General features: G+C 41.5%; 1 protein-coding gene across 1 annotated transcript; it reads right to left on the reverse strand.

Annotated features, from left to right (window-relative positions):
- Window positions 1-1,558: 1,558 nt before the first annotated feature.
- SFT2D2 (SFT2 domain containing 2) lies at window positions 1,559-12,772 on the reverse strand. The gene is made up of 8 exons (XM_072882813.1): window positions 12,420-12,772; window positions 11,476-11,562; window positions 11,061-11,146; window positions 9,884-9,965; window positions 7,784-7,819; window positions 7,609-7,667; window positions 6,818-6,847; window positions 1,559-6,177 (listed from the first exon to the last, which is right to left on the reverse strand). Exons 1-8 carry the CDS (start codon window positions 12,480-12,482, stop codon window positions 6,138-6,140), a joined length of 483 nt encoding a protein of 160 aa, XP_072738914.1. The 5' UTR covers window positions 12,483-12,772; the 3' UTR covers window positions 1,559-6,137.
- Between the last annotated feature and the right edge of the window lie 765 nt (window positions 12,773-13,537).

Here is a 13,537-nt window from a genome sequence, read left to right on the forward strand (position 1 = left end):
ACTCAATAGGAAAGGTACAAGTAAGGGAAGGAAATAAATAACAACCCCCAACTTTAAGCTTCCTGCATCCACAAAATACCCTCTTGCAGATCAGACCTTGTAGAAGGAGAAGGGAAAGGGGCAGACATGAGTACAGCAACCTTCCAAGAGTCTTGTCACTGGATTTGAATGTGGTGCTGATGACTCTGCCCCGGTATTTATAAATGGGATTCAGGGGACTAGATGCTGTAGCACAACTGATAAACCCTTCCAGAGTATTTCTAAGGAGCAAAGCCCTCTACTGAATACACTTTCCCTAGAGGGCAGGTGATCGTTCATTGTTTAGAGATTTCAAATGAAGATTTAATTTTATTTATTTTTTAAAAATCATTGAGGTATTAAGACCTCAGCATGAGAAAGATGTGGCAAAGTTCAACAACTTTGTTGTTATGCAGGAGGTTGAGCTAGGCAAGCAAGATAGCTCTAAGCTATTAAATATGGAAAAGACTTACTGCCCTTTTAGGACTCAGATTCATTGCTGTCTTGATATGAACTAGATATATCAAGCTCTCACCATTTCAAAAAAATAAAATACAACCCCCTACATTTCTGTATTACAGGAAGACAGGCTGCTGCTTCTATTTCAAACAAAACTTTGGAGTTTCCTGTAAGACAGAAATTTCAATTTAGTCAGCTCTGAGACAGAGCTTGCTTAGAAGAACAATCAAAAAGAAAAAAAGTAACTGAAAACTTAACACAGTCTCCCACAGCACACAAGTCTCACCACCACCCTTGCAAAAAAATGCAACTGCTTTGGTTTGCCCTCGCAATCAGAAGAACGTTTAATGTACTATGAACAGCCCAATGCAGAGCCCTGTACACTGCCAAGGAATATTAAAGCCACAGCAAGTGTTTGGATGTGTATTAGGCACAAACTTAAATGTACTTGCTTTCTGAAAGTTTAAAAAAACCCCCACAAAAAATTTAAAATCGTTGCCTCTAACTCTACTTTTAACACACATTCATAAATCACTGGCTTTTTACTTCCAGTGTACATCAGCATTCAGAGTGTATTTATTCCACAAAGAAGAGCCAGAGGCATGCTGTTTCATAACTCTAGTGTTCACTGACAGAATAGCATCAAGGAATTATTTGCTCTGTAGCATGGACTAAGCCAATAGTTTGTTGGCACATCTAGGTTGAATCTTGAGGTAAATAAATAAGTAAGAAGTAATAAAAATATCATCACCACCTTAACAACTCTAGTTGTGCCAATCACTTGTCTAGGTGCATGCAGCTATGCTAATAAGAATTTGTTTGAGCTAGACATATGCTGGGTGCAGCAGCTGCACAGCAGGGGTGACACAGAAACTCCCCTCAGCAGTACATGTTGTATACACAGCAAAGGAAGTGAGGATGAGACAATCACTTTTTTTTTTTTTAAAACAAACAAAACAACAAACCAACCCACAGCAATTCCAGTATCACCTGGAGGATCAGCATCATTAAAAACTTGGTATTAACCATAACAGCAATTCATTTAATGCAATGACAACTTTATTGAAGGAAAAAACCCAGCACTTGTAAGTCAAGATTTCACTTAATTACAGAGAAAGTTGTAAGTTAGGAAGAAAGACGTTTATCAAAGTAGAAATCAAACCGTGTAAATACATAGAAAAAGCACAACAGCAAAGAGAATCAGCAACAGTATAAAACATTGTGGAGAATTTCTGTGAGTTTGGTTTTTATTTTACAAAACAATTCCACAGCTGTTAAAAAAATTTTAGTGTTGTCATATGACAGTGAGGCACGTGGTTTCAAGAAAATATACCATTTCTGTGCTTTCTGTCCTACATGGTCAGTATTTGCTATGGTTGTAAACATCAGTATTTAAGACAAATGTGTGTTTAAACGTCATCCTCCTCCTCAGTTTTGAGAGTCTACAACAGCAACAGTGATCTTAATAATGTTAATGAAAGTAAGTACCAAAACTAAGCAAGAACCATTTTCAGAAACTCAGAGGCTCTTTCAATCTCTTACCACACAGCAAAAGGGGATGAGCTTCAAGTGCCTATACTGCTCCACAAAGCAGTTCCGAGAACATGAGCTTCAGACTGCATGTAAGCAACAGTGCCATGAGCCTCCAAATGCATCGCACACCAGCTGCAACCTACCCACAAGTTATGATCGATTCAAGCCTGTCATCCTGCACCTAGCTGGAAGCCATCCCATAGCAGGGTCTCCGCCCTCCCCCAAACTTGCACAGTAAGTATTCAAACATAAAGCCTAACACACTTTATTTTTTAAAACATGGTTTCTTAAAAGAATTTCAACTTGGTGCAGAAATTTCTTCCTTGCTTTTTGTGGCAGCTCATGAACAATCTTATTACTGTAAATACTAAACAAGATGAAATTGTTCACATCATCACTCAACCACCATCTCAGATAGTACCAATATTCACAAGGGACTTCATCACATAAACCAGAGCAAAACTTTGAAGTAATGAAAAAACCCCACATTTTTATGTATGGAATCTCAGTACTTTGGGAAGAGATGACTACCACCCTCTCCATTTCCATTTCTACTATATCTGGTAAGTCAGCTGATCCCAGATATGCACATTTTATGCTAGAACTGTATGCTAAGGCTGCTTGGTCAAGGTTATGTTATCTGTACCACAAAAAGTAATAAAGTGGATAGGCAAGTTGACCAACAGTGAGGCTGGGCAAAAAGCACTTTCTGGTAGAACACCAAATCCTACCAAGATGGGCATCCAACCTCATACAGGTTTCTTTAGGAAAGTCAGCCTCGAGTTAAGTGCTGTAGGCAACTGAGCAAGGACTTTGGGAAGGAAGGAGCTTTGTGATTTAAAACACAAACATCTCTATTTGCAGTAGAGCGCACACAACAAACATTCCTGCCTTGAAGGACATTAAGATAGAAAGCTAGAGAGGGCTTCAGAAAACGCCCACCATGCTTCCTGCTAAGCAGATAACCAAAGCTGATGATATCAAAACTTAACGCAAAGTAGTTTTAATGATAAAAAAAGTGGTACAATGGTATAATCTAATTCTTATTGAAACTGGTCAAGAGGGAACATTCATATACTAGTTTATTTGCTAATTATGTAAAATCATATAAAAGAAAGTATTTTAACAAAGTAGAAAAATCTTTTGCTGCTAAACTTGGCAATAGCCTGAACACAACTACTTGTGAGTAAGAATCTTTAGAGTTTTGTTCTGATAGAGCAGAGTTATTTTAAATCAAAACTGCTTGCAGATGAAGTGACAAACCCTGAGTATGTTTCACATATTGGCAAGAATATGGCGAGTCTCTCCTACTGTCTGACGTTCACAGGAAGAGAATACAACACCAAAGGGCAACATAAACCCTAGTAGCACTCTGGTGATCCTTATGTCCTTGCCATCTCCCCTTGGGTTCCCTTCCTTTAAGGGCACAATTGCTTAGCCTCATGTGCTATGCAGTCAAATTAAGATTTGTTCTCTCTTACTGAATGAAAGGCTGTGGAGCTGGAATTACAGCTTTAAAAAGGATGGGGGGAGGAGGGGGGGGGGAGAGAAAAAAATCCATTTAGGTTTATCTGCTATCTACTGGTAGTTTCCTAAATTTCCTACTTCTAAGTGGTTGTGCTCACAACAGTCAGCTAAAAGGTTCCAGTTAGCTAGTATGCAAGTTGAAAAACTAATATTCAGCATACCCAATTCTAGTGTTCTTCTAGAGGAACTGCTAGAGTCAGGGTACCATGATCCTGCACAAGCTAGTCAAGGAATAAGCAAAAGGCTTTTACTCCTTCTAGTCTGAAGCATTCAAAAAAAGAACCCCAGAAGTCAAACTCCATTATGTTGACTGCTAATGAGCCTGGAATGATGATCCGAGTTAACATAACTTTAAAATAATGTATGCTACACTTGTAGCATTTTCCAGGAACACCCAGAGATGGTAAAACTAAAGAAATATTGGAATGTAAAAGGCATTAGGGTTGTGTTTCAATTGCCCTTCTACAAAGGAATTCTGTAAACATTATCGAAGTCCTCATAAAAGACTAACACAGGTCCTTTGACAGATGTAAATTAGGTTTTGAACCTACTCCCTGATAAAAAAGACACACATCAGTTTAGATACTTGTCTTAGATCAGTCAGGGAGAAGAAGTATCAGTATTCTTTAATTCCCAGCTCTCTTGGGCATTTAACTAATTCTTCCTTTCAAGAAAAGTAATAGTCAACCTAGTTATTTCAATACTAACTTCCAAATCCTAGGGGGAAAAAAAGCACCAGGACATAGCACTTGAACATCATCCTGTATAGTTGATTCATCCCAACATCACTGCCATGTTTTCAAGGTGGCATTTTCCATTCAAATGCCTTTGTAACAGTAACTCTAGCCAGCTGGAAACCACAGAAAGCCTGTTAAAAGTTCCCCTTCATACCATCCTCAAAAGGGAATTTTTTTTTTTTTTTAAGAGGATCCTAACAGTAGGATGGTACTGTGCTTTATAAATTATCAGAAGGACACTTAAGTTTAAGATTTTGAATTAACTCAGTTTCTAGTAACTTTCTGGAAGCCATAGAATTATTTGGCTTCAGTGTGGGCTTATACTTCATGGCCAAGTAGATCTAGGTTTTTCCTACATTAAAATCTTTGTGGTACATACAAGTCAGGGATACACTTGCCATGCAAACACAATGCTGTTAAATGACTAAACTCTTGGTAGGTGGAGGAAGGGAGGCTTCAGTTCATACTAAGTCCACTGGATAATCATCTTCATAGACACTGACTCCAGCAAGACAGTTTGGTAAGAGAAAAGGTGAAAGCAGTTAAGCAGTGTCTCACACAGCAGAAGCAGGAATCTGTGCTCAGATATTAAACAACTGACCACTGCAATGGTTTGGGAGTAAGTGATTATACATAGCTCAGAAGATAAAGAGAATGTAGAGTGGCCTTGGAATTTGGATACCAACTGCTCAACATTTGTTTGGAGCTGGCAGCTAGGTTGTTACACACTTTCTTTGCCAAGACAGGCAATAGAAAATTGTACTTTCTCCTCAAAGCAGAAGTTCACTAGTGTATGCAAGAGCTTTAAGAGAAATGAAACTGATCCCACTTACAAAAAGAAGAAAAAAAAAGAAATGTTGGAGTTTTAACTTATTTACAAGTTCAGAAGAAAATGTCTTCTCCCCAGCCCAGACTGCTTAAACAATAGCCCACTTCCACCTTATCAAAAGAGTTTGTCCTTTGAGAAAGGACATACTTAAATTCTCTCTTTGCTTACCTATCATGCCCTCAGCTTCACACTGCTCCTATGTTACAACTGGGGGAGAAGAGAAGCACCTTGCTTCATGTGAAAAATTTCAGTCTCCTACCTTGTATGTATTGCCATTAACTGTAGGCAAGGCAAAGAACTCGGGTGCTGGGCAGCTGAAAAATTCTATTAACCTTATTTTGCAAGTGCTTTTTCTACAGGAAAAAGTTTTTGCAGATGAAAATGTCCCTTTCATGTATTTTAAGGAAACACCATCAGTGTAAACTGAAAATTAAAACTTCATTAAAGATGCAAACATTTCATGCTTACTCCGAAACAGCCTTTTCATTTAGAATTAACTCTTTTAGAAGTCTCAAACCTAAAATTTTGCAAGAGAGGCAGGCAAAGAAAGAATACCAACATTCCATTATCCAAGGCAAACAGTACCAAGATTAAGTAACATAAGGCTATTTAGAAAAAACAAGTTGTCAGAAATCAGTTGGCAACTGATTTCTTTTTCTTGAAAAAGAAATCCTGTAGACTGGCATAATCCCATCAGAGTCGAGGCCTCCATTTTACAGACTTCACATATTACTTTGTTACTTTTGCAAAACCAAACAAACACATGATTTTACATAAGAATTATCATAACAGATTCTGGATCTCTGCCCAGTTCTTCTGCCCGACTGAACCTCATTTGATCACAAGCACCTTCTCCTACAGACACCATTGCTTACAAAACCAAGCAATTGCATACACTGGATTTAACACAAGGAGCTTCTAACAACAAGCTGAAAGGCACATGTTTAAGACAGAAGTGGGAAAATACATACACAGTGATCTTAACATAGTTCTACTACACTTCCTAGAACTTTGTGAAGCATCCAGTATTCCTGTTAGGACAGACAGACCGAAACACATTTCTTCACAGCATCCCTACAGGCAGGAGAAAGAAAAAAAACAAAGTCACCTCAGTTACGCTGCTTAATGAGACTCATTCCATGCTGCTATCACACCAACACTGAGGACTTTAAAGATCAGCTGACAATGTATTAATTGCGCTTATATAGTTTGCATGACTACATGAATGCATTAGAGACAAGCAAGTCGGCTCACCGCCCACCTGCCCAACTGCAATGGAAATGACACTTGTAAGCCTGTATTGAGGCAGTGCACTGAAGAAGGGTGGGGCTGATGGAGCGGGATAGAGACTGTGTGCTCAAACACAGAATAGTGCTCATGGGGGAGAAAAGGAAAAAAGGTACACAGCAGAATACACTTGTCTAGTAGCATTTTGGACCAACATTTAGGCATTCCAAAGGCAAGCCTTAAGTTTAGCATGTGGTCAGCACTCTTACGTATTTTTATAGGAAGCCCTCTCATTTTGTTACATTTGTGTTCTCCCACTAGAGAAAATGCTTAGTTTCATTTTCAGGTTTAACTACATTAATTTCCTGCCCTTAAAACACAACCATGGAAAAACTTCTGAAAGCATACATTACAATGCTTCTATAAACTAATCTTCTGTATCATTAAACCTCAAGATGACAAAAAGTAAGGGATTAGGGAAGCTTACCTCGCAAATGGTATGAAGGAAATGCTGTACCTAAGAAAAAAAGATTTTTAAAGTTACTCTTCATGTCAGATTTTATTAAGAGTCACAAACAAGAACAACTCCTCTGATGCTCTAAACAGATAACTGCAAGATACACAACCAAAATGAAGCTTTGAGTTTGTGAGCAACAGGAATGAGTACCCTTGCAAGTCATCTTAGCTCAGCCAGGTCGTGAAACACTATGGCAAAATCAGGGGGCATGCTGTAGAAGCATTTTAAACACAGATCTCCTGCATCCAATATTCTTCATGCTCCAACACCTACAAGCAGGTAAGATTAGTCCTGAGGCCTGACTAGATGTTCATAGTTTCTGTACTACTTCTGTGACATTACACAGAGCATATGTTAAAGAACACTGACACTTAATTTGATTGGCATATCTGGGTCTTCTAACAAGACAAATTCAGGAGAGTGTAAAAGAGGAATACCAGACAGTAAGCAACCAATTGATTTAAAAGGGAAAGAAAAAAAAGGCAGTTTTACTTCAAGTTCACAGAAATTAAACACATTCAAAGGAACTTCCCCCAGAAATGGAGCCCTGAGCTCCATCTCCAAAGCCTCTGAAGTGGCGCGAGAGACCAAGAAGTGGGAACAAGTCATTTCCTCATTGATGCATTGGCTTGCATCTACGGGAATGGTGAGGTAAAAATTCTCCTTCCCTCTAACTCGTGCAAGGTCAAAATCCACTCACAATTCAGCTACTGATGTTAGGTGCAATAGAAAATGGAGTGTGTGGGGAGGAAATCACTTACCATGCCAAAGCAAAAAACTGTAAGATACAGAAGAGGAGCGCGAGTCCTTCCTTACGCCACTGGAGGAAGAGAGAAGGGGCCGGGGAGAACACAGCACACAATAAGACAACAATGTTAGCATCTTATTTTTAAAATATACTCCAGTTACATATACATAAAGGACTCAAGTACTCACCCAGAAAGCAGAACACAGTGTTAGTATGAGACACAACTAGAAGAAAACAAACAATTTCTATTAAACATAGAAACAACTCCAGTTTTTATAGATATTGTAACACCGTAATGGATTCCTTCACAGAGACAGAAACAGATTACATTATTTCATAGTTTTATCCAACCCTGCGTAAGAGTTCTCCTTATTTAAAATGCTCTCGCTATTACATTTCTGAAGTGAATTAAAGCAATGAGGAAATATCAGCCTGATATCTCCAGAAAATAATTTTATGGCTGCAAAGGAACAAGAGGAAGAGGTTCCTACAGCTCTTTTGCAACATCAGCAGGTTCCTACTTCATCCCACACACTTCTTGGTGTCATAGGCATACACCACACTTCATCATTTTGCCTAATTAAGACAGTTACAACTCTAGTCATTCTGCTTCTGTACGTGCCACATTTCCTGTTGATTCTCAAGGTTACCATGGGGTTGAAGTTATGTCATTACTTAATTCTTACCAATTAAAACTACAATACACTTTCAAAAAACTTTCAGCTATTGCTTAGTAGCTCTCCTGTTTACTATAAAGTCCAGTACAGCCATTCAAACCGGCACTTTTTCTTTTTTCAGAGTTGCACTGTGTCTTTACTACAGTTAAAATCTTGGGGGGATAGTAGGCAATTTTGGATTATTTTCTGTTTTACCCCACAATTTTAACAGCAGCCTCTTTTTAGTTCAAGTTTTCATTTTCAATTTAAGACATGACAGCTCATTTAGCTATGACAGATGCTGGTACTTGATCTTCTTCCATCAACATCTAACAGCCTTTTGATATACATGTACCATTCATTGTGCTACTAGAGATTATAATGTGCATTCTTCTGCTTGAGGAAAAACAAAAAAAAGACTTAGTACTGCATATTCAAGATAGTAACACATGCATTGCCAAAGAAATCATACACTTCACCTCAACCATGATTATTGGCATTGAATGTAGTTTTTCTATTAGTTTTAAGGTGGCGATTTGTATATTGGTCTAAATACTACATCATACATCTAACAACTGGCTTTATTCCAGCTAACAACATTCCTGGCATTCTCCTGACTCCAAGCATCCTAAATGCATACAGACCAAACACACCACGCAGTAGCCTTCTTGCCTGCTGCTAATCTGCGAGCATGCACAGTCAATTTCTCAAGCTCCATCAGTTGCCTGCAGCCTTTCTGGATGTTTAAAGAGAAAATAGGAAGCACTGATGCCAAGCGAATACTCTGAAGACCCTCACAACTGAACATGGGAGGACAGTTTCATGCAAGTTAAACCACCTTCCAGATTTCAGATTCTCCAAGAGAAAGTGGGAAAGTTGAAGAGAAGACAAAAAAGCACATGCACTTTAAACAAGAAAGAGTCTAAAACTTAGCAGCAATTTTCATACACACACCCCCAGTAGAAGGTTGGCCACAATTCCCATCTTCTGAAGATAAAGATAATTCCAAGGGCTGATTTCTGTTAAATGTTGAATTTGCAATTTCATTGTGTCATTCAAGTTTCAAAACCTGAAGCTGTCAGCCAACTGGGATGATTTCTGTATTTTTAATGAAAGATGACCAAGGCATAGAGATTCCCCAGTTGCTTTGTCAGGAAAAGACGTTTTTATCAAGGTAGAAATACCTACACAGCTCTTTAAAGCAAATCAGATAGAATATAAGACAACAAAATTATGCAAAATAGAATGTCTAACAACTTCCATAGTGCAACTTGTAAAAAAAATAGCTTCCCATCTTTCAAGCAACATGAAAATATGTTGTGACCTCAAGCCCCCTAAAAAAGCATGTGCATGGTTCACACGTGCCAGCCACAGACCCTTAATGTTCATTTAGCATAACAACCTGGCTTCAGCTCAATCTTTCATAATAGGAAGGTGGTTTTCTGGTGCTACACATACCTTTCCAGTATAGCAGATGTGCAGGATGTTTGATGTTTCAAGGAAAAAGAAAAAACCAAAAACTACCCACAAACACATCTTGAGGTGTAGTTAGATCAATGTATATGAAAGGACTTTACAATGGGAATTGTTTACAGGTTAGCATGAGTTAAAACTGATTCCTTTGATACTTACTAGCATAACAATAGTAGCAATCAAACGTGTAGGCTCAAACATCCTTTTCAATTGTTTCATTGGTCCCATAAGAAAAAGAGTGCTGTGAAAAACAAAACAAGATGAACACAGAGGTAGAAAGGCAAAAGTGAAACTAGGTAAGATTCCTCGTTAAGGGGTGTTACTTTGTTAAATTGTCTGCTGTCATATGGAGCATCAGAACACTATGTTGTTATGGTAATCAGTACTGCATAACAAAAGAAACAGGATATACAACGAGACAAAACTCATTCTGCTTTTCTTTGTGCAAGGTATTTATTCTATAATTTTATTCACACTGTTCAGTTACAATTAACATAAGCAGAGCAGAACTATCAAGCTAGAAGCACAGGTCAAGGTCAACTTCAATTAGATAATTCTCGACAGATGCTTTTTTAACCTGCTCTTAAAAAAGCACCAGCCACAGAGGCTCTGCATGGATTGGCAGGTAATCCAGCTCAATTCCTCTACATAAAGAGCTGTTTTCAGGCCTCTGACCCCTTACCAGATCTGAAGCCCTCATTTAGAGCCCTGGTGATTGATACTGCATGAATTACAGAAGGTGAAAGTTTTATCTAAGGTGATGTTTCTGCCTCACATACTATGTTATTCTGCCTCATTACTATATTATTTCCAATTCTATTCCTTGTGCTTTCTAACATCTTGTTAAGTTTCCTAAATCACAGGTTGTATCCGTCACAAAGTCAGTGGGGCTACGCTTCAGGAACCTCAATGGCCATGAAGGCTTATCAAACAGGTCTACCCTGACAGACAGGCTGCCCTAAATATATTTACCAAAACACACAGAACATTACCAAATGCAAAATGGCAAAGAATTATTTTTATCTTGAGGGGGGAAAAAAACCAACAAAATAAAAAAACCTCAATGCTCAAAGCATGAGTTTGATTTTTCTTTACTGAAGAGTAACTTTTACCTTGAATGCATTGCTAATAACAATAAAAAAATAAGAATTTTCTCTACCATGTCAGGGCACTACTGGGGAAATGCTGTTCTTTAAAATTCAGCAACAAGAGAATGATCTACATAAGCAAACCTTCTCACACAAATGCAACAGTTTCTACCACTTGTACACCTTCACCTTCCATTCTGCTTTAGTTTCTCATCTTTATTAGGGAACTAATATATAAAGATTATTACCTTCCAATAGATGCAATATTCCCCAGCGTATAAAACACTGCAAAGAGCATCAGCCCTTTCTTTGGTACCCAGAGCAGACAACTACCCTAAAAAGGAACATTTAGAGAGAGAGGAAAAAAAAAAATTAATATTGTTTTTAAATTGCAAAAGAAACATATCCAAGAAATGTCACAACACAAAAGAAGTCTTAGGAAAACTTAAACTCAAACTGCAGAATCACACATACCCCAAAGTAAATTGCATTTATTGGCATTCTTGTTAAGAGCTAGTGCACTGCATCTAGCTGGAACTGAGTCAGATGTCTTCCAGAGACTCAAAAAAAAAAAAAATAATCAAGCAACAGCATACAGCAAGGCTGTAATTATTTGGGCTCCTGAAACTCAAGTAGCAGGGAGATCTGGCAAAAAGTCCTTACCAAGAGCGAGCACAGGCATCCTATTGCAAAACAAGCGATGAAGCCCTTCACTCTGGTGCCCCAACCTAACGAAGTTGCATCAATAACCTAGAAACGAGGAGAAAAATGAGAGCGCAAGTTATTATTTACTAACAGACCTTGCCACATATCGAGTGTGTAAATTTCCTCTAAGATGCTAAACTGTGTCCTAGCACAAACGGAGCCTCAGTTTTTAAGCACCCTCTGCAATCGCCGGTACGAAGCGCGGGTGCTGCTCAGGGACGGTCCCGTCAGGGAGCGGCGAGGGCAGCTCCTGCAGGAGGGAGCGCTGCCTCCCGCCGCCGTGTACCCACGCGGGACTGCCCGCCCCCGCCACGCTCGCCGGCACCGGCAACTTTTTCGCTTTCGCTATTCCGCCAGCTCTCCAAACAAACAGGCGGGGGGGCTGTTTGTTTGAGTGGGTTTTTTCCCTGCCCACACCGAGCAAGTGCACGGGCGCGTTCCCGTTCCCCCGCTTTATTGTCAGGCTCGCTGCAACCAGTCTTCCCGTGCCCGGCTGGCCCAGGTTCACTCGGGAGACCGAGCCATCCTCTCTCACAAAAAACAGAAGCCAGGGCCCCTTTCCCAGGCACCGGCACCCCCGGCAGAAGCTGTTCGCGGGGTAAAGCACGGGGGACTTTACATGCAGGTGAAAGGTCCAGAGACCGGCTCTAGACGAACCGCCGTCCCCGGCAGCCCCCGGCCGGCTCCGCCCCGGGGAGCCGGAGGCCCAACAGCGGGCTGAGACAGCACAGGCCAGTCCCGCCGACCGCCGACCCGCGCCCAGGGGCCGCGACGGCGCTGAGGGGCGGCCTAGGATCCCCTCCGCCCGCCGCTGCGCTCCCGCCAACCGCCGCCCGGGCCCCGCCAGGCAGCCCCCCCGGAAGGGAGGCAGGTCCAGGGGATTTTAAATCGGAGAGCTTTACCTCGGCCAGGCCGCTTGGCTCCTCCGCGTCGCGGCCGCTCAGCACCCGCTTGAGCTTGTCCATGCCGCCCGCCTCAGCCCGCGCCCGAGCGGCTCTGCCCCCCGCACGGCCGGACTGCCCTTCCCCTCCTCAGGGACTACCAACTCCAGCATGCACCGCGCCGCCGCGGGCTACCTGCGCTCGGCAGGTAGATGAAGGCCGGCAGCGACGGCGCGGAGGCTGCCGGGGGATGTAGTCCGCCGGCCGGAGGAGGCGGGCCCGCATCCGGCGGTGGGGGGGAGAAACCAGCCGGGGCCCGGCGGCGGGGAGGGCTGGAGGTGCCCCGAGCAGCGCCGTGCCGGCGAGCCCTGCGCTCGGAGCCACAGCCTGCTGTGCCGCCTCCGCCTCCTGAGGCGGTGCCCCGCCGTCACGGGGGGTCGGGTGAGAGAGGCTGAGGGGAGAAGGGTCCTGGAAATGGCATAGCAGGTCCTGTGCTCCCCCCCGGACACTCCAGCCGCCCTGCGGCAGCTCTCCTGGAGCAGGTGCACGAACTTCGCTACTGCAAACCTTCCACATCAGTGAGATTAAGAACGATCAGCCTAGCGCAGATTCCCAGGTTCATATCGCAGAGAGATTATCTTCACAGTAAATTATAGGTGTGGCTTAGTTTGGTTTGGTTTGGGCTTTTTAAGAGACTGCAAACGCTTCCGCTTTCCTAAGAGTCAGGCACTTTTTACTCTTCCAAGCATACGATAGCTGACATCTAAACTGTCCTAGTATTTTCCAGACTTCAGAAAACAGAGTCCACACCCTCTGCCAGTTTTACTTCTCTAGTCGTATCCTATCTCCTCCCACCACTTTTGAATCTGTTACTTGGCAACAGTGAAGCTTACAGAAATAGTAATATAGATTTCATTTTGCTCCCACTACTGTGGCTCTTCCCCTGTTCTGAAAATGTCTCGCCTTGTTTTCAGAACTAGCCAGAGTGGCCTGATGACAGGTAAAGGCACATGGATGCAACATCTTACTAGAATGCAAAATTCAGCATCACGAGCAGTTATGTCAGTTCATTTTTCTCAGATAAAAACAGAACTATAAAATGTTTGGTACATTTTATTTAGCGACATACAAGAAAGAAT

The sequence above is a fragment of the Ciconia boyciana genome, chromosome 1 (assembly GCF_034638445.1).
Source record: "Ciconia boyciana chromosome 1, ASM3463844v1, whole genome shotgun sequence".
NCBI classification, from domain to species: Eukaryota; Metazoa; Chordata; class Aves; order Ciconiiformes; family Ciconiidae; genus Ciconia; species Ciconia boyciana.

Coding starts and splice junctions, on each gene's coding strand:
- SFT2D2 (XM_072882813.1), bottom strand. CDS start 12,482: ATGGACAAGCTCAAGCGGGTGCTGAGCGGCCGCGACGCGGAGGAGCCA. Junction 11,563..12,419: donor AGCCAAGCGGCCTGGCCGAG/GTAAAGCTCTCC, acceptor CCTCGTTTCTAG/GTTATTGATGCAACTTCGTT. Junction 7,820..9,883: donor TTGCTACTATTGTTATGCTA/GTAAGTATCAAA, acceptor GTTTTCTTCTAG/TTGTGTCTCATACTAACACT.